The following is a 25021-nucleotide window of genomic DNA, read 5'->3' on the forward strand; positions in this document are numbered from 1 at the left end:
ATAACCACCTGCAGAGATCAACGGCGACACCAGGGGACAGTGCAGACTTCACAACACCACACAGCAGAGCTCCAACAAGCACTGCTCTGAAGGTTATATTCTCAGAACGAAACCAGGTCATGAATGCTCATCTAACAAGTCTCTGCACCTTCACCCAGCAATCAACTGAATAATTGTACACCAGACAATGTTACATAACAGATGGCATGTCCTGGATAGCACCTGGCAACCTACATCGTGGCTTCAACAAGAAGCGTCTGTGCTGTCAGATCAGCTTAAAATCAGCTCCCCCGCTCCACTTTCATCTCTGCATCCTCAAAGACACAAACTTCACAATCAGCATGCGTATGTCTATCAGTGCAATACTGAGTTGAATTTAAAAAATGGGAAAAAAATGTTAACACTATAATGAAGGCAGGGTTTGAATATTTGGCAGGTCATGGAGAACTAGTTCTGCTATCTTCTTACCTTAACATAACTAATTTCCTCAAATGGCTCAGTGTTTGACATTGGAAGTTACAGCAGGTCCACACATGCAAACAGCTAGAACTTCCTTATAATGTATTAATTCATTTCAATTGCCTCTCCCCCCAACCCCACTCCCAATATTAACTTGTTTTGTTTGGATTAAGTGCCGTTTGCTCTTAGGATGCTGCACTATTCTGAAGCAGAAGTTACAGAAGAGTTTGGGATTTAGTACCCAGTGGTCTATCTTCACATTGGCAAGATTTTGAATAACAGTGTCATAAGTGCACTACAGAAAGAGAGAGAGAGACACAAAAACAATTAATTTTTTTCAAGGCTCATCAACTGAACCAGTGTTCCATGCTATGGTGGACAATTGTGATTTACACATTGGGATTCAATAATATATCTATCCAACATAGCCACGTGAATAAGACACTTTCCCTTCGGCGTGCCACATTTTGTCGAGGCCCAGAGTAAGGCAGCGAGTGATTATGGTGAGGGAGAGAGAGATTTAAGAAAAGCAATAAAACCTACAACAATTTCAAAAATGTGCACAAAACACTAGCCAGGACTTCCACTCCCAAGGGCTATCCTGGATTACACGTGTGGTTATCAAGTAAAACCAGGATTCGGCTAGGTTATGATACTGACCATGGTTAAAAGGGCGCACAGACACACACAGTTGGGTGCGTACTGGAGAAGCTCCCAGCACCTATAACATTTACTTAATTGAAACACTCATTTTGGAAGAGAGACACACAAAAAAATATATATTCAAAATAAAAAGCAAAATTGTTTCACTATAACACTTTTTTTTTTAAAAAATGTTAAACTAGTGACCGTCAGATAAATAATATTGATCTTTACATTTGATATAGCGCTTTATCACGTCTTCGAGACGTCTCAAAACTCTTCGCAGAATATACTGTAAAGTGAACTGACTGTATATTTTGTGGGAGACATAAGCTTCGAGTTATGATCCACCACTTTCACTTTGATGGTTTTGATCCTCATTAAATTCTAAATTCCATTATTTAGAGAAATTGTGAAGTCATGAATCCTAGCCTCAGCAGCAGGTGGCGTACAGACATAATGTGTAGATTCTGGGGAATGTATTCCACCCTGTAGCTCCTGGCCACTGTACTGACAGAACAGATGAACTCCTCGTCTGCCTGAAACATGAATTTGGACCAAATCAGAGATACAAATAAGAGGGGACATTCTGTTAGGAACACTTCCTGGCACTATTCCGACTCACACTAATCCAGGACAACATGCTCCGAAAGGACTTTAATCTGGAGACATAAATGAGATGTTCGATTCCAAGGTAGGAGACCCACAGTTTCTGCAAGTAAACTAACAATCACCTCACCACAACAGTCTACATCAAGTCTTTTTTTGAAAAAAATATTAAACTGCCTGATACTGCAACTTCAAAGTGTTCCACAGTTTCCACCAACTCCTTTAACAATATGATAATTCAATACAATGGGACAACATAATCTAAATAATTTAAACTATTCTGGACATTCACCTGGATTTGAGTTAAACACAGTTTAATGCTTCAAATTAAACCAGGGCTTTCAGTAACAGTCATTATTTGACTTGTCATGAAACTGAATAAACCAGCAGGCTAAACAATGTAAAAACATATTGCAGGAATTATTATCAATGAACTTAAAATTATCAAATGCTATATATATCTAAAGTCAGATAACTTGAGCGTTTACTCCCAACCCACATTGCAGTGAGAGGGGAAAAGATGCACAATCTGAACAGACAGTCTTTTTTTCCCAACTGTATTACGTCTGCCTGAAAAAAAATCACCAACTACCTGCACTATATCTCAGGGATTGTCAGAGAGCCAAAGAGAACCATGTTCAGAGTCATCCGCACATCACATTACTGTTGGGGGGATAATGCGGGCATGGATTAGCTGTCACTTTGTCTGCATAACAATAGCCACTACGTTGCCAGTTCAAGTGCAAGTGCACTTCATTCATTGTGTGCTAGCAGACATTGATGGGATAAAGTTCCTAAATTAAATACAAGTGGCATAGTATCCAATGTCCAGCTGAGCGATAGAGCAGGAAAATACCAGCTTTGATCTTTGGCAAAGCCTGTTAGCTACTGTTGGCTGAGGTAAAAGCAAAGATGCTACATTTGGTCTCAGTAACCTGGTTAGTGAAGTGGGGGCTTCAGAACACAAACATGCAAGTGGGAGGTGAGAACAGTACCAACTGAACCAGGATGGTATTCTAAACTAGTCAAAGACTGAGTCATCCAGATGAGATCTAAAAAATGTGGTCAAAGATAAAAGCTCCCACTATTTTTAAAATCAATACAAATTTCCTTTATTTCCTGTTTAGTATTTCCTTAATTTCCTGTTTAGTTCAGCCACTATCGAGTTCCCGCAATGCTTCACAATTATAATGATTAAATACCAACCATTGTACTCTCTGTTCAGTGCAAAAGAATCAACGTCTTGCATCAGGCACAGTCAGCACTAATGATTAGCTGAGCGCTCAACAAAGGTGGCAGTCTCATCCAAATCAACCAATTAACCATTGACTGTAGTCCAGTTCCTGAGCCAGGTGGGTCTACAGTACTCCACGGCACTGCTGATGACAGCAGCGTCAGCCTGGCTCATCGGCAGGACTTGGAAAAACTGACCAGTCACTGGGGGCAAAGACTCTTCACACCCATTAACCCTGCAAGCCAAAGCCCTAACGGGGTAGGGTGGTCCGAGCTGGACAAGCAGCAGGAAAGATTGCCAGACACTGCTCTCAATGGTAAGATATGCAGTTTCATAGATTCCAGCAGGACCCCAACGTTCACTCTGGGGTCCCCAGCCCCAGCTGTATCCAATACTTTCCAGAATCGGGTAAGCAGGATGCATCCCTCCAGGGAGAGAGCGCGCCTTCCATTCCAACAAATATCTCTGGAATGTTCATGTAGAGATGGGATGGTTTGGTTTGGATATTCTCAAGTGGTGATGGGTTTCCGCATACGTCAAACACCCAGCTGGCCAAAAATAAAATCCATTGATTTGTTTCTTGAGAGCACTAAAACCATACGGAAATCCAAAAAAGGTTTAGAGCGAGGAAGAAAACCATTCGACCCATCATACTCAGACTGGTGTTAGGTTTCCCCACTGGGAATCACTTACTCTAATCCCATTTCCTCCTTCGCTCTCCATACACTTTAATATTTTGCTTCCGGTGTTAATAAAATTACATTTTAACTGTCGTGCATTTGGCATCCATCGCCACCTGCGATCAGATTCTAATATTCAAGAAATAAGATGTTAGAACAAGGGATGTTATCCATATTACTATAGGGATGATGGACCTGTACTGTAATGCTCTGCTGGCATTTTTAAGAAAAAAATAAGACGTCACTCACTCAACAACATTAAGATTGAACGGACCTGATAAACTGTGAGTTTATTTGCTATTATCTCCCCTCTCTGCACAACAGTGTAAATGCCTATTAATCCCGTATATTTTGTAACCTTTTAAACACAACAGTATATGTGTCCATGAAAATAAAATTCACGAGTTAGGGAACATCCAAAATTGATGAGAATCTAAGCATTTATCATTTTTTTTCCCCCCACAAATACTTTTGCTGACGAGCTTCCAATTACTTCAAGAGCAACTTAACTATTCAACGATAAATAAAATTGTTGTTTATGTACATTACTTTACATGCACACACACTCGCACCATAATCCGTAACTTGTCACATTCCGAGCACTCAATAACTAGATCAGAAGACTGTAATCCAGCAGGTGATTACACATCTTTCAATTGAAACTGTGAAAGGACCCATTACCATATTTTAAAATGCTTTGGGCAATTTATGTGACAAATTCTTGTAAAATTGGAGGTTGCTGGTTCAAGCCCCACATCAGGACTTCGAGAATTAGTGACACACAGTGGGTCATTCCAGCACGTCCCACCACATGCTACTTTTGATCCAGATGCTATGTTGCATGGATAGCCTGAAGGTCAGTGAATTGTACACAGCATGAGGCAGTCTAGAGATGGGGGAAGGATAATCTAATCAATACAAAATGTTATCAGCACAATTCAATTTGGTCTATTATTGCTATTTATTTACGATGGGTTGAAAAAGGGTTTGATCTTAGCACACATTACATAAACAGAATTGTTAGAGGAAAATACATATCAGGGGATGAAAATGCAATGTTTCGTAACAGATTCAATACAATAATTATCACTTCAAATCCACCACAAAGCATTGTATTATTAACCTAGTTAATGTTATTTGTTTGGTTTTTATTTTGAGAAACAATTTTTACGCTTTGAATTGAACTTCAACTCACCAAGCCAGTCAGGAACCTAGATGTCTTGTTCGATACACAACTGCCTTTTCCTCCCGATATTCAAGCCATGAACCGCTCTGCCTTCCGTCACCTCCGTAACATCGCCCGACTCCGCCACTACCTCACCCCTCAGGCGCTGAAACTCTTGTTCTTGCCTTCATCACCTCCAGGCTCGACTATGCAAACGCCCTGCTTGTCAGCCTTCCCAACTCCTCCCTCCACAGGCTGCAGATAATCCAGAACTCTACAGCCCGTGTCCTCTCCCGCACCAAATTCCGTGACCCCATCTCCCCCATTCTCGCCCGACTCCACTGACTTCCTATCCTTCAGAGGATCCAGTTCAAGATCCTGGTCCTCACCTACAAAACCCTCCATAGCCTCTCCCCACCCTACCTCTGTGACCTCCTAAGACCCTATCAACCCACCCGCCCGCTCCCTCCGCTCAGCCGGCTCTGGCCTGCTCCACGTCCCCCGACCCACTCTGCCCCCAACCTCTGGAATTCTATCCCCCAATCACTCTTCCTCGCCCCCTCCTTAACCTCCCTCAAGTCCGCCTCAAAATCTTTCTCTTTGACCATGCCATTGGTCACCACCCCCCCCTTCCCCTCCCTTCTCCCCACTCCCCCCACGACCCCAGCTCGGGTCTGAAATGCTATACACTGTCCAGCGCCTCGGGACGTCCTCCCGACGTGAAAGGTGCCATACAAATGTAATCTTATTGTTGTTGTTTGGTATACAAGGAGCTGAAAATAGCTTGACTTTTATTAATCCTGCACATTTCTGCCATATTTAATTAGGAAAGAACATGCTGAAAGCTATGTTGTGTAACAGAAACCTGTTACCTTAGCATAGACGCAGCTGTCACTCAGCATCCAGTTTGTACAGTTACCTTCACACATTGGGCACATGACGGTGTCATTGGCTTCACAGATCTCCCTGCTACAAAAGTGTAAAACAATGTACCGTGAGAGATTGCTTGCAGACTCAATTTCTCCTCAAAACATCTGCAATATTGACAATACCAGCTATGAATTTGCTTTACAAATGGTTATGTTACCCATGCTCGTGGTCACAAAAGGTTCGATAATTTAACTGCAAAACTTTAAGACAAAAAAATGAAAATTTACATATTGAAGGGTAAACCAACAACAACAAGCATTTATTTTCGTTTAAAAATAGTGATTTGTTTTATTTAAAAGAGTTTAACTTTTAATTTAAGGTGACCAAAATGTCCTGATATCTTCCCCATTATCTAAAAAAAATGTATTTAAGGCTTATTAGACATTGTAATGGTATCATGACTTTTGGTCATCCTACAGAATCATTATAAAGACCCTAAATTCTTCATTTAAAATTATCGGCTATTTTAAATGCAACATTTTCCTACCTCACTTGGCTGGACTCCGTGGTAAATAATCCATAAAGAAACACAAATAATCCAACTAATGCAGCAGGAATGAGCATCCCGGTATACCAGCCCAGCCATGCAAAATACAGGCCAATCTTTTCACCAAAGTATCGTCTGCATAGAACAGAAAAGGAACAGTATCTGTTGAGCATTCAATTAAGACCTCATCTGTGAAGGAACAAAAATTAGTGGAATTACAACACCTCGTCATAAAAATGGGAGGTAAATTTATTAACAGAGACCATGTTACACTCACGTGAGAGGAATATCATAAAGGTGGTCAGCAATTCAGATATTCATAATAATAGTAATAATAATAGTACACGGTGATATTAATAGTAAATACAAAGTTTCATCTGTTTAAATACATTAAAATAAAAAATACTACATATTGTCTATCAATTCAATTCATTCAAACTTTTAATTACAGTACAATTGTGTCAGTGCAGTAATACTTCAGTGTGAAAGTATTCCCATTTCTATATGCTGTTCCTATCTCGACTTTATGTTCTTTCCTACACCTTTTCACTGAAGCAATGAATCCCATTTAATCCTTGCTCGGGTTATTAATCTTCATGGTGATTTTTTAGTGCATTGTATAATGGCACTGAAATGTGTGCCATTGTCATATCTGAGCTGTGCAGGAAGCACCTTTTTTTTTTAAATCATGCAAAAATATATAAATATATAAAGTGTCTTTGTCAAAGCCTTATCCGAACTGAAAAGTGGGTGATCCAGTGGTATCACATTAATGACACTACATTAATTAGATACATTTACAAGACAAGATTTGTTTTTTACAAAAAACTTTAGACACACCTTTAAAATCTCAAGCAAAGCATTGTGTGTGTGTGTGTGTGGGGGGGGGGGGTGGGAGAGGAGAAAGAAGGTCAGTTACCAACATGAATGCTAGTGTTTATAAGGTGTCACAGCATCTGTTGGCACCAGAAGCTGAATTATAATCAGATGTTTCTGTTGATCTAACCAACATAGCAAAGGAATAACAGGGATCTCCGATACGTGCACAATTTCAGTGCAGCTGGCTCTAAGATTATGGCGCTACATAGAAACAGATCAGATCCAATGGCCCTCATTATAGATTCTTGCCTCATGTTCTGGTTTGTAATCAAATCTTAAAACAGCTGCTATTCCAATCACAATGAACTCAACTAATCGGTTTCATCCAAACAAGTAAAATAATGGACAGAAGGGAGTGAAATTTAAGACTATGATCCTATCCTGGGAGTTCAGATGATGTTCATACATTGCTCCTGTTGTCCATTTCCTGATATCTCCCAGTCATCAGTGGATAACAAGAGCACCCATGGATGAATTAATGCTCAACGGAACTGTGGAACCCAGTGTGCCATGCTATAAAGTCACTTACTTTGCCAAGGTTTCTATTGAATTCATGTAATATGGTTCTCAGAGAATGACACACACATCGAGTGGAGAAGAAGCAAACTAACAAACAAAAGTTAAAATGCAAATTGTTGAGTTCCTGGAAAATACTAGTTTTGGGATTATACATTTTTCTAAAACATCTTGAAAAATGTTTAGATTTCAGAAACCATCAATTAAAATCATGAGACATGCAGGCACAATATTCCAAAATCCAAGTAAATAAACTTAATAATGCTATTCTGTAACGTTCAGCACTTTGGGACGTCCTCCGGACGTGAAAGGCGCTCTATAAATGTAACTTTGTTGTTGTTCATTAAAATGAGCATATCTGAAGCTGGAAGAATTACTGTGCAAGGAAACGCATGCACTTTATTCCTACCTGATTAGGTCCAATGGCTGGTACTTATACCACATGCCCCATCGAGCCCAGCGCTCATACAGGAGGTGTCTGTGATTAAGTGCACCATGTGTCTTGATTGGGAGTCTGCTCTTGTAGCTACCCTGTACAGAACAAACAGCATTGAGTTATCACTATATATGTGAACCCTGAAAGTCACTGAATCTTGCACCAGGGGCCTGTAAAATACATGGATTCAAATTTGACAGCTCATCTAAGAGATCTTGGTTTCACATGGGCAACGTACAAAAAAATCATATTGAAACCTTGTAAAATTTTAGGAGATCAAATTAATTCAAATGTTGCTGGTATAAGACTAAAACTAGGCCAGCAATGAATCAAACAATAACTAAGTGGGTCCAGAGCAGAACAATGTTGTGAATTGAGGACAAGGGTATAACACCTTCAATAAGGGTGTTGGGGTTAGTAAAATGGTGGGTCGGGGTTGGGTGGAATGAAACAGTCATCAGGGATTCTGAAACAAAAAAGGGGAGAGCTGGGAACACTCGGCAGGTCAGGCAGCATCTATGGAGAAAGGAAAGTGAGTCAACGTTTCGAGTCCACGACCCTTCGTCAGAGCTTGTTCTGACATTGAACAACTTCACAAAAAGAAAAAAAAAGTTTGTGTTTTCTTTCAGATTTCCAGCATCTGCAGTATTTTGTGTTTTGAGCCATCAGAGATTATTAGTCTTAAGATCTGAGACAATGTTTTCAAAGGAAAATCACACAAAACAAAAGCACCTTTCAGAAAGAACACAGTAAGTCTGTATCTCAGTTGAAATCCCAAGGACTGGATGATAGACAACAACAAAAAAATCAATCCAAAAAGACCCCATTTGTAACCAGGTCCGTTTTACACCCAATATTCAATGTTCATCTTTTTTTTTGGAAATAGATCACCACATCAAACAAATGTTGTTGCGAATGGTTTATGGTCATGAAAAAATTGTTGAAACTCGATTCAATACAATAATTACAGGATTACTAGAGAATAGGGTCAAAATGTCACGAGTCATTAGATTACAGACATGGCTTCCTTGAAACAATTGAATTACAACTTTCAAATCGTCAGATTATATGATGCAACAGTTTCTAATGTCAGTGTATCAGTATGTGACCTTGATCCTGACAGAAAAATGCAGTACTTGAGGGAACAGTCATTGCCAGCAGTAATTATCATATCACCTTCAGCATTTTTCACTCTATTAAATGCCCCACAAGTTAACATGTCCACTTTATGTGCTAAATACTGATGCTCACTGGTGACTGAAACAAGGCCATCTGTGCCCAGATTTATTGTACTATCTTTTAAAGGGAAAACAAACTCTAAACACAAACGGGAAGGTGTTAAGAGAATCGTTGAACAAAATAGATGTGTTGAAATATCATACATTGCTCCTGTCCTGGTAAAGTTTCAAACCAGAAAGAATGGTCCTTGAAAATTTCCAAACCTATTCACATATTTTTTGTCTTTCAAGCCAAGTACTCTCTAAAGCACTGATGCATGCTGACACTGCAATGTTCGCCACGATTGTTTATTGTTCATTCCCTTAAACATCAGATATTGGATTTGCAGTCAAGGGTAATAGAAGGTTTCTGGAACCTGTCCATTTTAAGTATCCAATCAAATATTGGTCTGTGACTTGCTCTGAAGTAGGTAAGTTATAGCACCAGACACTTCCAGACTTCTCTCCAGAACGCATCAGAAAACAGCACATCAGCTCAGATAATCACTTATCAAAGGAATGATCTCTAATTTTCAAGTCAGTGAAGATGCTTCGAACCAGCTTTTTTTAAAAAAAAAATCGATAGGTGATACTAGACTAAGTGTAAATCATTTTTCATGATTAATTTAGACTGCGCAGAAACCCAATCAATGCATTGCGGGGTCAGCTGCAACACAAACCCAATTTATATCACAGCTGATTTCAAAGGAACGTACAGAATTTAAAGACGTTCAAGCTTAAGATCTTGGCAAGTTCACTGCAGAACCCTCAAGCTTTTGATGTTACTAAAGAGCTGATTCCTTATTGTAGAGCAAGCACGGCTGCTTTAACATGCACAGAGTGAGGCATTAACAGCGGAGGCTAGGATCAAGATACTATCTTTAACATAGGCGATAAAATACACTGCTCATTACTGAAGATAGATCCCATATTACATCCTTTTACAGAGAACAAAATGCATGGAAATTTTTCTTAAACTCTTTACTTTTCTAAATCAGGCCAAAATATTTAGTCTAATCGTTTCTCTTTATCCAAAACTATTCCTCTCTTCGACATGTCTCCCAGGTGTAGCCGTAGACTGATAAACTGTCTGAAAATTTAACATCGAGCAAATTGCGGGAAATTCTTGAATTCCGTCTTAATTAGAAAGCCGGATTTCTGGAGTTCTTAAGCGTAATCAGCTTTCAAATTAAAATTAAATTTAAGAATGGTCCCTAATTCTGTGTGATCTTATATTTTACAACAGGATGGTCTTAGAGGCTGAAACTAGGTGGAATTTTGGGATGCAATGTTGAAATGCAAATTCATTCTGCAAACATTATATCAGATAGATTCTCTGACTGGCACTGTATTAGGGGTTCTTGTGTATTGTGGAGGAGGAAACTATTTTACTTTGTCTATTATTCTGACTATACACTCCCAGAGATATTTTGTAGGTCAGAAATGTAAGGTATTCTGTGCTGTCAAATCTCACTTAGTAGGGAGACAGGAATTTGCTGATCTCAAGTATATGATGATCATCTTTTGGAGCTATCTTTTCAGGGTCTCCGAACTATTCATTGATTTTGCACTGTTGGAGCTGAATGAGTAGACAATGCTGTTGGAATTTTAAACGCATCAAAATCCTTACTATTACAGTCATAGATAATATAAACTCTCTCTCACACACGAACACTCTTTTTTTCTGTGTGGGGGAAGATGGCAGAGAAAAGAAAGAACATTTGTCTCTCGTCTGCCACTGTAAAAAACTTACATTTAGAAATGTATGAATTTCAAATTCTCTACATGGAGATGAAAAATAGTCAAAACAAAGTGAATTCAACTTGAAGACCCGATGAACAGAGAAATGGTAATATCCTGTGAATTCAACAGCATAAGCAAGGTTCTTTTACTAACACATGGAAGTGCTCTGAGCTGCAATGTAGAATGTAAGAATAGGGCATGTTTTTTTTACTCGCAATTAGAAACAACAGACTTAGCGAAGGCTGCTGAAGGTCAATCAGTACTTAATGGTTACGAGGCAATACTCTAGCTGCAGTGTGGGGAATGGATATAGTCCCTCAGCATTGTAGCCAAGGCAATAAAACAAAGATCATCATCTGCTGCACAATATGCACTGCAAGTAAACACTGCAGCAGGTTGACTGCTTGTGCCAGAATAGTGCACTATATCCACAGCATCACCAATTTATTGAATCAAAGAGTCAAAGATCAAATAATCAAAGATCTTCATCTTAGCAGCTTAGCAAACACTTGTCACTTGTGTGAATGCAAGGACAGAATACAGTCAATTCAAAACCATAAAATGAGACACTGAGGTTGGACGTTAAACTGAACGTTGAAGATACAATAGCACTATTCGAAAAGTGAGGGGAGTTTCCCCCCAATGTCCTGGCAAACAATCCCCCAAATAAATTAGTCATTCACATCACGGCTGTTTGTGGGATATTGGCATGCCACAGTCACGTAAGAAATACACAGTCACCACATTTTAAAATAAAATCCTATGACATGCATTGAGATGTCCTGATGTGACAGGCACTATATCAAATACAAGCATTATTAATTATTATTAGTAGTTGCTTCTTTTATTCAGAGAAAATGAGAATTAATCTGCCATAACACAAGAGAAATTCTGAAAACTGTTGCCCTTCTGACAAAAACATCTTTAAAGGAAAGAGTCGAGCTTAAATTACACACAATGCCGTGCTTCACAATAAATAGTCACTTAACCAACATTTATGTGCCAGTAGAGAAATATTCTATTTAAATAAGTATTGCTTAAATAGAAGATAATTATTTCATATTATAACAAAGTATTAAGAAGCATTGTCACAGAGAACATTAAGGCAGAGAAAGAGGCAATTCATTTCAAATAATTGCAAAATTAAAGTTTGTGATATTTAATATTTTTTAAAGGCTAAAACGTGGCTTCGCTGGACCGGTTGAGGTCAGCTTCTGATTAAAAAGGCTACAGCCTCAACATCTGCTATCTCAAGGCTGAGACAAGTAGGCTGTGGAAGGCAGCCCAGAGGTTGTCCATATCTCTCTCCGTGCAAAGTAGCCTGCGAAGGGTGGCTGGGGGAGGTGGAGTTAGAAACACACAAAAGAAAGTCGTAACTTTGAAATAGTTGGAGTGTCGTAGATGGTCAGTACATTTCCCAGTGAAATCGCTATTGATTCTACTGTATCTATGGTCTCAGTTTTAAGAATAAATTAAACTGTTTGTATTACTTAATCCACCTTGGATTATTGCACCACTGCATTGGTCGTCTCCATCCGAATTTCTTACATAATCTATAATAGCATTTGATCTCCGCACCAATACTTCTCTCTCAAACACATTTATCCATCTAATTCCTTCTCTCTCATGTACTTATCAGTTTTCCCTCCATCGACAGCAAAATGCTGCATAACTCACCTCGTGTGGAGGAAAGGCAGAGTCATATGTTGCTTTGCTGAGTAGTCTATTTAAACCTACAAGAAAAACAAATTGCTTTATGAGAAATATTGTGCAATACATTTACCAGTTCAACATATCATTCCACAGAATTGTGCAACAACCTGGAGTATCAATTTGTTGGCACTGTGCAAGAAACACTAAGATTTATAGTATTTAAATATCTCAGGAATACTATTTGCCTTTAAGAATGGTTACATTTTCCACAAACGGGGCTCGTATTCAAAAAATCATTTTGTTGGCCCCCTAACTATTTCCTTACGATTTTCTGCAACACCAAGATGTGCTCTGAAGCTGGAAGCTTGGTGGAAAACCACCCAAAAGTGTGCTATCAAATCCACAATACAAATTTGATGCTGGGAACCAAAGCTCGCTTTTGCCTGCAGTTGCCAAACCGTCTGGAGGAAGACTCCAACAGTGATTTCAATTAGTTGAAGAGACACTGATATTATCTCGCTTCTGTTCCTTTTTCAAAAAATACTTCAAACATATCAGATTAGAAGTGAGAGACTCATTTTATTCCTTAAAGTGTGGATTTGCGTGGGTGTTAACTATAAGCAAGAATAATGCTCTGCCCAGGTTTCTCTGTAAAATCCAGTAGCAAGATGTGCACCTATTCAGCAAATATCCTTCTAGATATATTGAGCTGCCTAGCTTCTAAGTGCAAGTTGCCATAAACATTTTCAATAAATATAAATAAGACAAAACTTGCAAAATGCCCACACTACGAGTTTTAAAGGTTTCCAAAAGAGTGTTAGTTTTTTTATTGTAACTTTTTGTTTTACTGTCAATCAGTGCGTGCTTCAACCTTTCAACTATTTGTTTCACTATTGAAAATTATTTATCAAGTAGGTACACAGGGCTGTTTGAAATACAGCCAACTGAGAGCTATGGTATATAATACGTCTCACTCAAGCTCAATCCTGTTCCAGCTTTTTCTCTACTCGAACTTGCCATAGAGTTCATCCATGGATAACAAGCCAAGACTGAGTTTGTCTCTCTCAGTAATTGTATATTGTAGCACTATTAACCCCAGCTGAGAGTAGCTATCTCAGCTTAGACATCGAACCTTACAACCTTTATCGACTCTCTCGCTCAGTACATATATACACACACTGAACCACTCGATGAGTCCATTAACCCAGTCCTACATCTGTTCAACTCACTGGTTCCACCACTCACTCACTCAATCAATCATTCTCATAAATCCCAGAAACATTACCCATTTTGGACTTTCCATCTTCGTACTTGGTCCTCTGCAGCATGTGGTGTACAATTATGCTTCTTGTGGCGTTACTGAAAAAGGTGTCTTTGTTGTTTATGGTAAAACTGAGAGGGGGGAAAGAAGAGGCAGACGCAGAAATAAGTTTATCCAGCCCACAGCACAAACATTGCGATTCAAGTCAACAACATCTTGCACTTATATGGCGAGCTCTCTGTAGGGTAGCGTCTGAGAGAGCTTGATCAAAAGGTGCAATTGCAGGTGACTCAGGATCTTCAAAAGGCCCTACGTTTCTGCTTTGAGCTCACTCCTACAAATTAATAGTGCATAAAATACATACGCATAATTATTTTGGCAAATATTTATCATGCATTCTCAAACTCTGAGGCAGCAAGTCACTTACTGGTGTGCACGAGCCCGACTGAAGGGGGCTGTGTAGCAATCAGTCTCTTCTAGGTCTGGTAGAGCTTCTTTATCAAGCTTCATTGGGTTCCTTGGCAACCAACTCTTCACCTGTCGTAGGTTCCTCTGAACACTATTATAAGCAAATGTCATATGACTGATACATGGAACACAACATGCTGAGATAATCCTAGAACATTGTTCATTTTACATCTGGCTACTTTTTATTCAAAGGTTATCTCCATTTTAAAGTGGCCAAGGCCAGAATCGTTTTGTTTAGTGAAGTGATGCATATTGAAACATACAATTGGTAATCAGATTACATTACGGAATGACAGGAAAAATATTTATTGCATGTATCATTTGACTTTTTAAGAGAAAATGAATATCAGTTTGGCGCAAGTAATGAAAAGGAAAATTTTGGTTTGGGAAATCAGATTATAAATCAAATTTTATTTCTATGTCTACATGCACATTTTAGCTGTCCACAAACTCTAATAATAAAAATAATGTTAATGCTGTGAATATTAATAAATGTCATTAGTGACTTTTTAGTGCAGGCAGTATACACCGTATTGTAATGGTCCTATATATCCATCATGAATACAGTTATATTATACATCTAATAAATAACAGGAAGCTTGCATACAGGCAGGAGAAAAGAATAGAAGGCAATAAGAGAGGCAGAGGCTTATGTGGAGTACAGTCAATGGCACGGACAGGTTGGGCTGAACGACTTATTTCTGTGCTGTAACAGGTTACGTAATTCTATGAAGCTAAAGCTGTTGCAATATGAAACAAAAGCAAGTGTAGATTTAAACAATTAACAATTATGCATTAATAATGTTACAATGGTAAAAATGTTTAAATTAACAACTGTTTTGGTCAATTACCACATAAACCATTTTGCTTATTCCGCGTAGGTTGAAGCCCACCTAAGAGAATGTTGTTCGCTTCAACAGATGGCAGAGTCATTGACCTTATGATCCAGATTCTACTTTGTGATGAGTACACAAACATTAGAGAAAATTAAGCAATTATGCTGGTTTCTATTGAACTATGAGAAGCATGTCACCATTCCAATTGCAATATCGAGCTAACACAAATGCAGTACACATGCTAGGATCGTCAATATAAGTGATGACAATTTCACAACATTTCATTCACTTAAAAATCAAAGTGAGTTGCAATGTTGAATAGAGGTGCAATCCATCGGATAAAATTTGCACACTGCACTGGTTTACGGTTGTGTCTGTCTTATAGCAAATCGGACAGAGCCTCTCAGCAGTGACATTACAACTGCCAAGCAAAACTTTTTTGCAGGATGGGATATAAGCGAATACTGCACAGCACCCACCAACCTGCTCAGCGCTCTGCTCTTCCAGTCAGTGTAATAACATTTTTTCCTGGAAGAATAGGAAAAATCAAACTACGGATCAGAAAGCTGGGAAATACCCTCACTGTGCATTTCAAGTGTCAACACAGATAGGATAGAAGTTATTAACAAAACAAGACCAAATCATGCATATATCATTCTGTGTTACGAGTTTCAATGGATAGGAGAACACAAATTAGAAAAGTTTCACTGTTAATAGAATAGTGGATTTGTGAAACATGGTTAAGGTATTTCTCTCCCTGTTGTATTAGTATGTTTCGCCACTACATCTCAACAGGTTGCCACTAAATGCGGAAATTTTGCACATGACACAACTAAGAGAATTGGCAGGAATGACATTGTTGAGGATTTTGCTTAAAAAAACTGGAAAACAATCCAGATTTCTTTAGCTGATAAGATTTTTCAAATGTGTGAAAGACTGAAATGGTTCAGGTTAACATCTGCCTGATCGCTGCATTACTGTAATGTCCTTTCTAATGAGCATTCAAACCTGCAACAATAATAGACTTCAACAGTTTGTGCAGTTGAAACAGTCAACCCACGATCAGTACCTAAAAGGCATGCGGATGTTCATTCTTTCTGCGTATTTACAAAGCGTTTCCCAAGGTGCGTGGAGTTTCACAAACATTATATCGGTATTTGTGAGGGAAGGCTGCAGTTGCAAGAAAAAAAAGAAAACAGGGAGTAAGTTACTGCCCAAACATCTATTTACAGAGGAATTCTTACAATCTTTTGCATTTCTTAAAGTTTAATGCATGCTATTTTTAACGATCACAGCACGAAACTAAAATCAAAAGTTCAATCATTACAGCAGGGGAAATTTGAGGTAAAAACCTTAGAAATTAATTATTAATTCCTAAAAGGCCTAGTTCACATTTACCAAGTGAAGTAGTGGTAACGATAAATAAAATGAAACCATTCTCGTTTGATTGCTATCAGGAAAATGAAGTCCATTGCTCATCTGGAAATGTATTCTGCCATTAAAATCCCATAATTTCACTAGAAATGTACACACCATTTTTTTCCAAGTTTTCCAAAAATTATGAGATTCATAAGAAAGGTAAGATCAATATTAGTTGCTAACTCCTCAGTAAATACTATCTTTATTCATTAAAGACAGATGAAAAAGCCATTATATGTTCAGTTTATCGAGACTATTCTCTCCCTCATGATATATTGATGCTTCAGATTGTAACAATAATAGTCCTTTCATTTGTACAGTGTATTATCACTTCATGGATACACTCTGATGTGAACTGATTGTATTTTGTGGGCGAAATGCCAATCGCGCATAACAATATCCCACAAACAGTTGTGGATTGCATAACCAAATTATTATTTTGAGGGATTATTATCCCAGGAGTGCCATCCGCCAATCAACTAACAACTGGGTTCCTATTTAGTTCTAGGTAAACAGAGGAGTGTGGAGTAAGGAAGGGAAACTTGCCTAAAGTTTTACCCTGCCCCGGAATCAAACCAGGGTCCTCTCATTTGCGAGGCGAATGCACTAACCCCTGCGCTACGGGATTCGATCACTGAAAGATACTATTTTTCTTTCCCAAATCCTTTATTTTCTTAAAATAAATGTAGAAAACGTTTAGTTGAACCAGAAAATAAATGGATAAAAGACAATGAAATGGGATTTGTTCACACCTCTCTTTCAAGTTGTAGACCTTCCGCCCTGAGGTTCTTTTCAAATGTGCTTCTCTTCTCTACCTGGGGATTTGATTTTTTATAAACCAAAATATAGTCAATCCGCCTCTTTCCATCTTTGAAGAAAAGACCAAATTTTGTCACAGATTTTGCTTCCTCCTAAGAAAGAAAGATAAATTCAGTTAAAACTTGCATCACGGGGGAATAGCCAGGCAATGATTCAATAGCAATTCAAGTCGTCCCCAGGTGCACAAGTAACCCGTTGGCCTTTCAGAATAAAATGGTTAAATCTGTTCAGCGTATGCAAGACAGCTAGATATATAATAGATGAGGCTAGAGGCACATGCAAATCGAGACGAACAGAGGGATGGAAGTAGAAAACATGTAGCAGGATAAAAATCAAGAATAGCGTTGAATAGTTTTTTTATTGGGTGATTTATTGAATACATTTGTATTCTTCAATTGTAATGATAAACTATCAACACTGTCTTAAAATGCAATCAAATTCAAAACGTGTAATAGAATGAACCCAGAGACCAATCTGTTCAACGGAGAGTGTCCAGCAAATGGTTTGGAACTAAACGCCACTATGATTTCCACACAGGGTAGTGTCGAATTGGCACTTCTCCAAATTCATCAGCTCTACTTTTCTATACGTGTAAACATTCTGCTGCACTATCACCCTCAGTTCCTGCCTGTTGAATAACAAGCAAGACTTTGTGTTTTGTTCCTATTACAAATGCATTCATTAACATTTACCGAATTAGCTTAAACTCACCTTCTGTTGAGCGATGTTCACACAGTCACCTTCCAAAGGGAACAGGAAATCTTTACAGCAACTAATTTTTGTTCAAAGCACTTCCCTAAATATCTCAAAGAAATGTTTTCATGAAGTTTATCTATGAATTGAGGATACATTGCTATGAATCAATACCTGGGTCCTGGTTCCTCCTCCACTCAGCAGTTCCAGTAAGGCTTACTGCACAAATTCTGGAACGTCTCAGTAAGTTTAGAGGGAACAAAAGCTCTTTCTCTCTAATATTTATGGAACTTTTCCTCATGTCTCAATTAAGCAGTGGTGTAATTCACAATTAAATTCACATGATCTGTACATGGAGCAAACTGATGGTTTGAGTGGCCCCGTCTCATTCCGCAATTGGGTTTTGAATTACCTTCTAGCCCAAAATTCTCAGGCAGGTGAACAGGAGTCTAGGGATAAGGATTCCTTACAAGTGTCATTAATAAGCAAGATAACTGCAACACAGAAGGAAAAGAATTGAATACCTCTCGTCTCTCATTGTTAGCTTCTGATGTTTGACAATTTAATGTGTTCTGGAGGAGAAAGGTGTGATCAATCCGTGAGGCAATCGTTCTTTGTGCTGACTCTACTTTGCTCTTCTCCTTATTTTCATCTAGAAAGAGAATAAATCCTATTCACTAATTCATAGTCAATAACAAAAATGCTCTAGAGACTAGTTTAACATGAGATTCTCAACAAAATTAAAAATAAATGACACAAACCTCTTACCCGTACTGATTCTACATAAAGGCAGTGAATTTGCGTCACCGAGATTAGCATGCTGAGTTATTAATGACTTTAATTGCTTTATTAATGAAAGTACCTTACCAATGCTACATTTACAATTGCTGAACACCACATCATTTTGCAAGCACCAGAGGCAAAAATATTGATTACATTTCAAAAGACATTTACAATGACAGATTGGATAGTAAAGCAAAATCATTTCAGATATATCCTTCTCTGTGCTATACAATTGGAATTTTTGAATACAGAAAACAGCTTGTTCTTTTGTAGAGCCTTTCAAACAGTACTAATGTCACCAATAATAAGTACTGATTTTTTGTTTAAAGTCCACTTAGACAAGGCAAATTCTATGCAACAACTGGAGGTAAAAAAAACTCTATTGGAAGAAAAAGTACAAGTAAGTTTCAGACTGTGGAATTGCATCATTAATGTTAACATTTGGAACAAAACTCAAGAGACGCTTTGCTATTCTTGTTGCTAAAGCCAACACAAATGGTACAGCTATCAACTACCTAGGCAGACAACGCACTCATCATAAGGGTCTTGTGGTGGAAAGTTGGAATGGTATTGCTGATCAAAATTATATTCCGCTGCTTGCTCAGGTGACTCAGGCTGGGCAGGTACCTCCTCTGCAAAGAAAGACAACAAATAGTTCAATAGATTTATTTTACCTTCAAATACAACTGAATGGGGTACATCTCAAAGAGTTGAAAAGCATAGGGTACAATACATGATTTACTGTACCAAGACAAAAGACTATGAACTGAAAGCTCTCACAAGCATACAAAAAGATAATCAGGCAATGTAGACTACCTTGCACGATTTGCCCCTTAACCTTCACTCGGAGATAACACATGAAGGATTTCCAAAATGGGATTCACTCAAACTGAAAACATTCTAAGTGTTTGCCATCAAATCACATTTTGCCAAGTTATTAAGGAAATGACAAAAGGAAAGGTAATGATTGCAAAGCAATCCAAAATGTGAAGAATCATAAGTATATTTGGCCAAATTATAATTCAAACAGATTTGTCAGATGAAATATATTTAATGGGTTCTTTATATGTGCAGGGCTTCAATCTGTTTTGATGGATTATCCAAATGTCATGACAAAAATAGATTCAATTTATATTACCAGGCTTGATAATTCCATTGGCAATTGTTCCAATAGAGCTATTATGAGGTTCTGTGTGTAACAACAGGACTGACCTAAACATACTTGGGAGGAATAGAACATTAGTACTGATAATTATAATAGACATTTTAATACACTATGCTAAATAAACAGTCTGACTAATTCAACAGCAAAGGACAAAGATGATCAATGTACAACATGTTCGTGCACTAAATAAAGACAGTGAATTGAAGTAATAAGGAACCACTTCAACCGTTAAGATCTGCCAGAGAAGAAGTTACATCTCCCTTCTATTTAAAAAGTTTTATGAAACTACAATGTCTAGGTTTCACACAAAAGCACTCTGTAACTCTTAATTTCAATTACAAATCAATTGTAAACCTGTGATCTGCTTTGGGTCTAGTTTCTAACAATTAATTTGCAGCAAGGTTTTTTTTTACTCCTCGTATATTCACGGACATGAACGTTGTGTAAAAAAAGTTTATCATCTTTCAAAATGCACACCAAAAAAAAATTAATGTAGCATTAGTTCCAGTGAAGCTATTTTTCTAATGTCAGTTTTTTCTGCATTGCTGCAGGGAAACAGCATCCTTTGCAATTCTGCAATTAACCACTAACGCAATCAGCACTCTTTTGCTGTTACACAGCAAAAAAAATTTGAACAATCATACACAATGCTAATTAAATTAGACCTAAGATGATTCAAAAGGACAGCAACATTTCTCTGTTGAATATTGTTCATAATTCTCAGATTCAGTCAATGATATTGAAACACTTTCCAATCCATTTGAAATACAAAACAGCTTTTACTAAAATTTATAGTATTTCTTTGGCTCTTTGGTCAGGCTATGTGAAGCAAAGTCAGCGATGTCAAGCTGATTGATTTCTTGAAGAGAACCGGATAGGTATCCACTTGAAAAATAGTATTGGGAGCGTATAGGGATAAATGCTGAGTGAAATGAACAAGTGATCCATGAGACAATTTCTGTGATTCTGCAACAAAAAAAGAGAGGAAGAGAAGCTTGGTACCTAAACAATCCTACTTGTTTAACCACCACAATTAAGGGAATAGAGTATGTGGCTGGAAGCAGAACCTTAAAGGACAAAAATTATAGAGACCACATTGGACCACTGAGCCGAATATCCTGGCGTCTGATTCCAAAACGCCCTGCAAATATGGAATGGTGGCTGACAAGCTCTTATCATCCACACGGAAGCCTAACCTTTTCCTGTCCTGTTTTTGTAGACTTGTAGAAGCTTCATTCGTTACTTACTGTACCATTATTTTAGTTCTGCACCATTCGTATTTCCAAGCATTATTGATCAAGAATGCCTTGGAAGAGATTTTCTGTGGCCACTGACCTTTCTCGGGCGAAACATTTGTGGAAGATGGTCCTGCACTCTTTGGTTCCTTACTGCTTGGCGGATGCTGTGAAGAATGTCTGTTCAGATTCAAAGGGTGCGTCTGGCTCTGAGCCAGGCAGGGCAGGCTCCGTCTAGATGGCTTCAATGGCTGTTCTTTGATAATGCCACTGACACTTGTGTTCATTCCTAGAGAACGAGAATTAAAGATTCTGTGAGCTCCTCAGTCCAATGTAACATAGCTTGAATCTGTCAGAAGTTAATGAGAACGCCAACCATTTTTAACAAGTGGTGCAATTTAATTAAAAAAACATTGAATCGAGGGTTGATTTACATAATTGTGATGGAAGGGCAACACTGAATAAAATATGAGAAATATTGATTAGATTCATTTTAAATGCTATGTTAGAAGTAGTTTATTAAATACTCTCTTCTCTCTCCTCTGCATGGTTTCTCTTTACTGGCTCTTCTCTGAGCTGATGATCCATGATCCAGAGCCCACCCTGGTAAATCCGGATACCAAAGAGCTCCCTTCCGTTGTGCGATGACAGCTGTATTCTGCCGTATGTAAAGTTTGAGTGGATGAAGACTTGATGGAGCGCTAACAGTTACATATCCTAATGCGACTTCAATGACTCTTGAAGTGACTATTGATATGTTAAAGCTCATTCGTGATAATCTTTGCAATCGATAGTGTCAGGAGAACATTGCAAAGAGCTTCAATCAATCAATTTGCATCCAGCGACACTTCACAAAGCCATGAAGTGAATAACCAAATTGATCTGGGGGTTTCTTCACCAGGACACCAGGAGAACTGCCCTTCTCTTTTCAAGTAGCGCCATTGTATCTTTAAGGGAAACCTGAACAGGCACAGACAATGCAATGGTTTAACAACTCATCCAAAGGACAACACCTCTGACAATGCAGCCCTTCCTAGTGCTCCAATGCAGCGACAGCCTAATCTACAAGTTCAACATACCAACATGGGGCTTGAACCTGTAGCCTTTTGACTCAAAGGCGAGCATGCTACTGACTGAGCCAAGTCAACATCTTTGTATATTCAACCGTTTTAACAAAAGGAACTACATGGAGATTAAAATAGCAAATGTTCAGAAACCTTCAATGGCTTAAAACTCTGAAGTCATTCTCTTCGAATGCTGAAAAGTTAAGAACTTCATAGAACATGTGGACCTTAACTTTCATTGTTAAGGATAAAGAAGTATTCCCATTGAAAGTTGAAATGGAAGATTATGAAGGAATTCATTTAAAAACAGAAACGAGATTTCAAAGGTTAACAGCTTCAATCTTGTCTTTTTTAAAAAAATGTATGTTGAATAGCTCTGATTTATAGTTTGAGTTAACATATTGGGATTAAGTGTTAATATCCGTGAGTTAGAAAATTTGATTTGGATAAAATAAAAATAGGCATCCAATGTATGTACAACTGCATAGCAAATCTGTTTGTAAAGCTCCTTATGTTATGGTAAATGGGGGAGGGGACAGAAAATAATATAAAGCGATTTTAGATTAATACATTCACTTTGTTCTTCTTGCCCAGTTACGGTGAAGAATTTAGGAAATTTGGACTTTTCTCTCCTTGCTACTTCAATCTAAGGCTATTTTCTTTCTCACTCTCAATCTTTGGTGGGCAAATTGGATCTAATAAGCTGGTGTTTACACGTTCCCCATTTTGATAGGCATTGAGAGCTGGAGTGTAGGAATAATGGAGAGTTCCTCAAACTAGACTGTAAAACGCAGACCTTCCAGTCAGGTGATTTTGGTGGAAAAATAAATCTCCACACCAGAGAAGCAAACCAAGCAAGGTTAAGGACACTGCGACACAGGAAAGACTGGAAATCTTGCTGGGACTGGCCTGATTTCCATATATTCACTCGATGCACCAAAGTTCAAACAATTACATGATCACGAGATTGGTTTGCATGAAAAAGGCCCTTTGGCCCATTTGATCTCATCCTTCCAGATGACCCACATTAACATTAGCCCCCCCACCCATCACAGTATCAAGCAGTTGAAATCAGTCCTGGCCTCATTCACCCTTTCTGGCAACCTGCCCAACTGTGACACAGGAAAGTTTAATGTTACCAATCCCTTAGTTGTGGGCATGTAATAAGCAGCTAAAACAGCTTGTTAGTTCTATATCCATAAGCTGATGCAGTCCCAAAACTAGAACAAAAAAAATTATATTTAATGTATCCTAATGAAGCTGAAAATGCTGCACAGCAACGGTTGTAGCTTGTTAATTCCAGTCACGAAAGGAGATAATTATGAAAATGAACTTGGAATTTTAATCTGACATCACAAGGAAAGCGAATAAAACCAGGCAGAACTACACTAATTATCCTCAACTAGCTTCTACATGCGACAGGCTAGGATCTACCTTGCCTTCTCTATTCTGCATCTGCTGGAGCTTTCAACAGCTCAGACCCACTTGTTGGAGAGCAGCAGGCAAGGTGGTCAGAGTTGGGAGATTGGGCAGTCCATCTCATACGTTGGGAGAAAGTTCACAAATGGTAGCTTGGCCATGAGATTCCTTGTATACATGTGCAGGAAAATAATTTGTTAATGCACCCTGACCATGAAGAGGATAATAATTTAACTTTCTTCCCCCTTTCAAGCTTTCCCAAAGTACAATGCTTTAATTTTATGTATGGAAGCTCTTAATAAAAACTCCATAGCACTAATTGGTTGTAAGCTCACCATATGCAAGTGTTCTAGCAAGAGACAAACATAGTTTGAACTTAGTGGATGCTTCCACATTTAACAACTAGGTCTCGGAAAACTATGTCAGAGCAGTATACATTGACGTGTCTACCAAATACTTTTATATACAAACGTATTGTGTTTCAAATCCGTTGGAGCTTAGCATTGCAAACTGCATCTGTTCTTTTCTTGTGGCACACAAACCAAAAAAGTATGCCATCTGTTTTCTACAGAGGTCAATGGACATGAAGATAAATGATATTCCACTGTACTTGTCCAGTTTACTCACAAAGGTTCAGGGCCAAGATTACTTCAGGAGAAACTAGGCACAAAAACAGAGAAGCTGGAAATTCTCAACAGTTCATAATAGGAATATTTGCATTTAATTATAGTGCCTCATCACGTCATTGAAGCATCTCAAAGCACTTCACAGGATTCGCCATTAAGTGTAGTGACTGCATATTTGTGAACACAGCAGTCAATCATCTATTAAAAGGAAAACTAGCACAATATATCACCAGAAGCTATGAGTGTCAAATCTGAAATGTTAGCCTATTTTTCCAGATATCAATTGCTCTGCTGGGAGTTTCCAGCTATTTTGAATTTATTTCAGGCTTTCAGCATTCACCATTCCAACAGCTGAATTTTTTTTACCTTGCAGCTAGCTTTTATAACAAGCTCAGTTATAAAACGTGGGCTGGACGCATTTATGAAGTAACATCAGTTGGGTTGGAATCCTGGGCTTGTTGGTTATTTGGGTAGAAAGAAACATGGTGTTAAATTAGATTCAGAACTCAAAGTCAACATAGCCAGTTTCACCCGATACACAGATTGTTTCACTTCATATTGGGATGTCAGATTAAGAACGAAT

General features: G+C 38.3%; 1 protein-coding gene across 1 annotated transcript in view; it reads right to left on the bottom strand.

Annotated features, from left to right (window-relative positions):
* The window catches only part of ano3 (anoctamin 3), a 55354-nt gene that overhangs the window by 25315 nt on the left and 5018 nt on the right, over window positions 1-25021 (bottom strand). Inside the window, exons 2-13 of the mRNA XM_042341600.1 lie at window positions 21430-21618; window positions 19445-19561; window positions 18671-18798; window positions 17387-17545; window positions 16285-16385; window positions 15699-15743; window positions 14339-14470; window positions 13936-14042; window positions 12675-12730; window positions 8011-8132; window positions 6207-6341; window positions 5662-5758 (exon numbers count right to left, since the gene is read on the bottom strand). Of these exons, the coding sequence (XP_042197534.1) occupies window positions 5662-5758; window positions 6207-6341; window positions 8011-8132; window positions 12675-12730; window positions 13936-14042; window positions 14339-14470; window positions 15699-15743; window positions 16285-16385; window positions 17387-17545; window positions 18671-18798; window positions 19445-19561; window positions 21430-21616 (1386 nt within the window). The 5' untranslated portion in view covers window positions 21617-21618. The remainder of the gene's footprint in view (window positions 1-5661; window positions 5759-6206; window positions 6342-8010; window positions 8133-12674; window positions 12731-13935; window positions 14043-14338; window positions 14471-15698; window positions 15744-16284; window positions 16386-17386; window positions 17546-18670; window positions 18799-19444; window positions 19562-21429; window positions 21619-25021) is intronic.

Source organism: Callorhinchus milii, unplaced genomic scaffold (assembly GCF_018977255.1).
Source record: "Callorhinchus milii isolate IMCB2004 unplaced genomic scaffold, IMCB_Cmil_1.0 Scaffold17, whole genome shotgun sequence".
NCBI lineage: Eukaryota > Metazoa > Chordata > Chondrichthyes > Chimaeriformes > Callorhinchidae > Callorhinchus > Callorhinchus milii.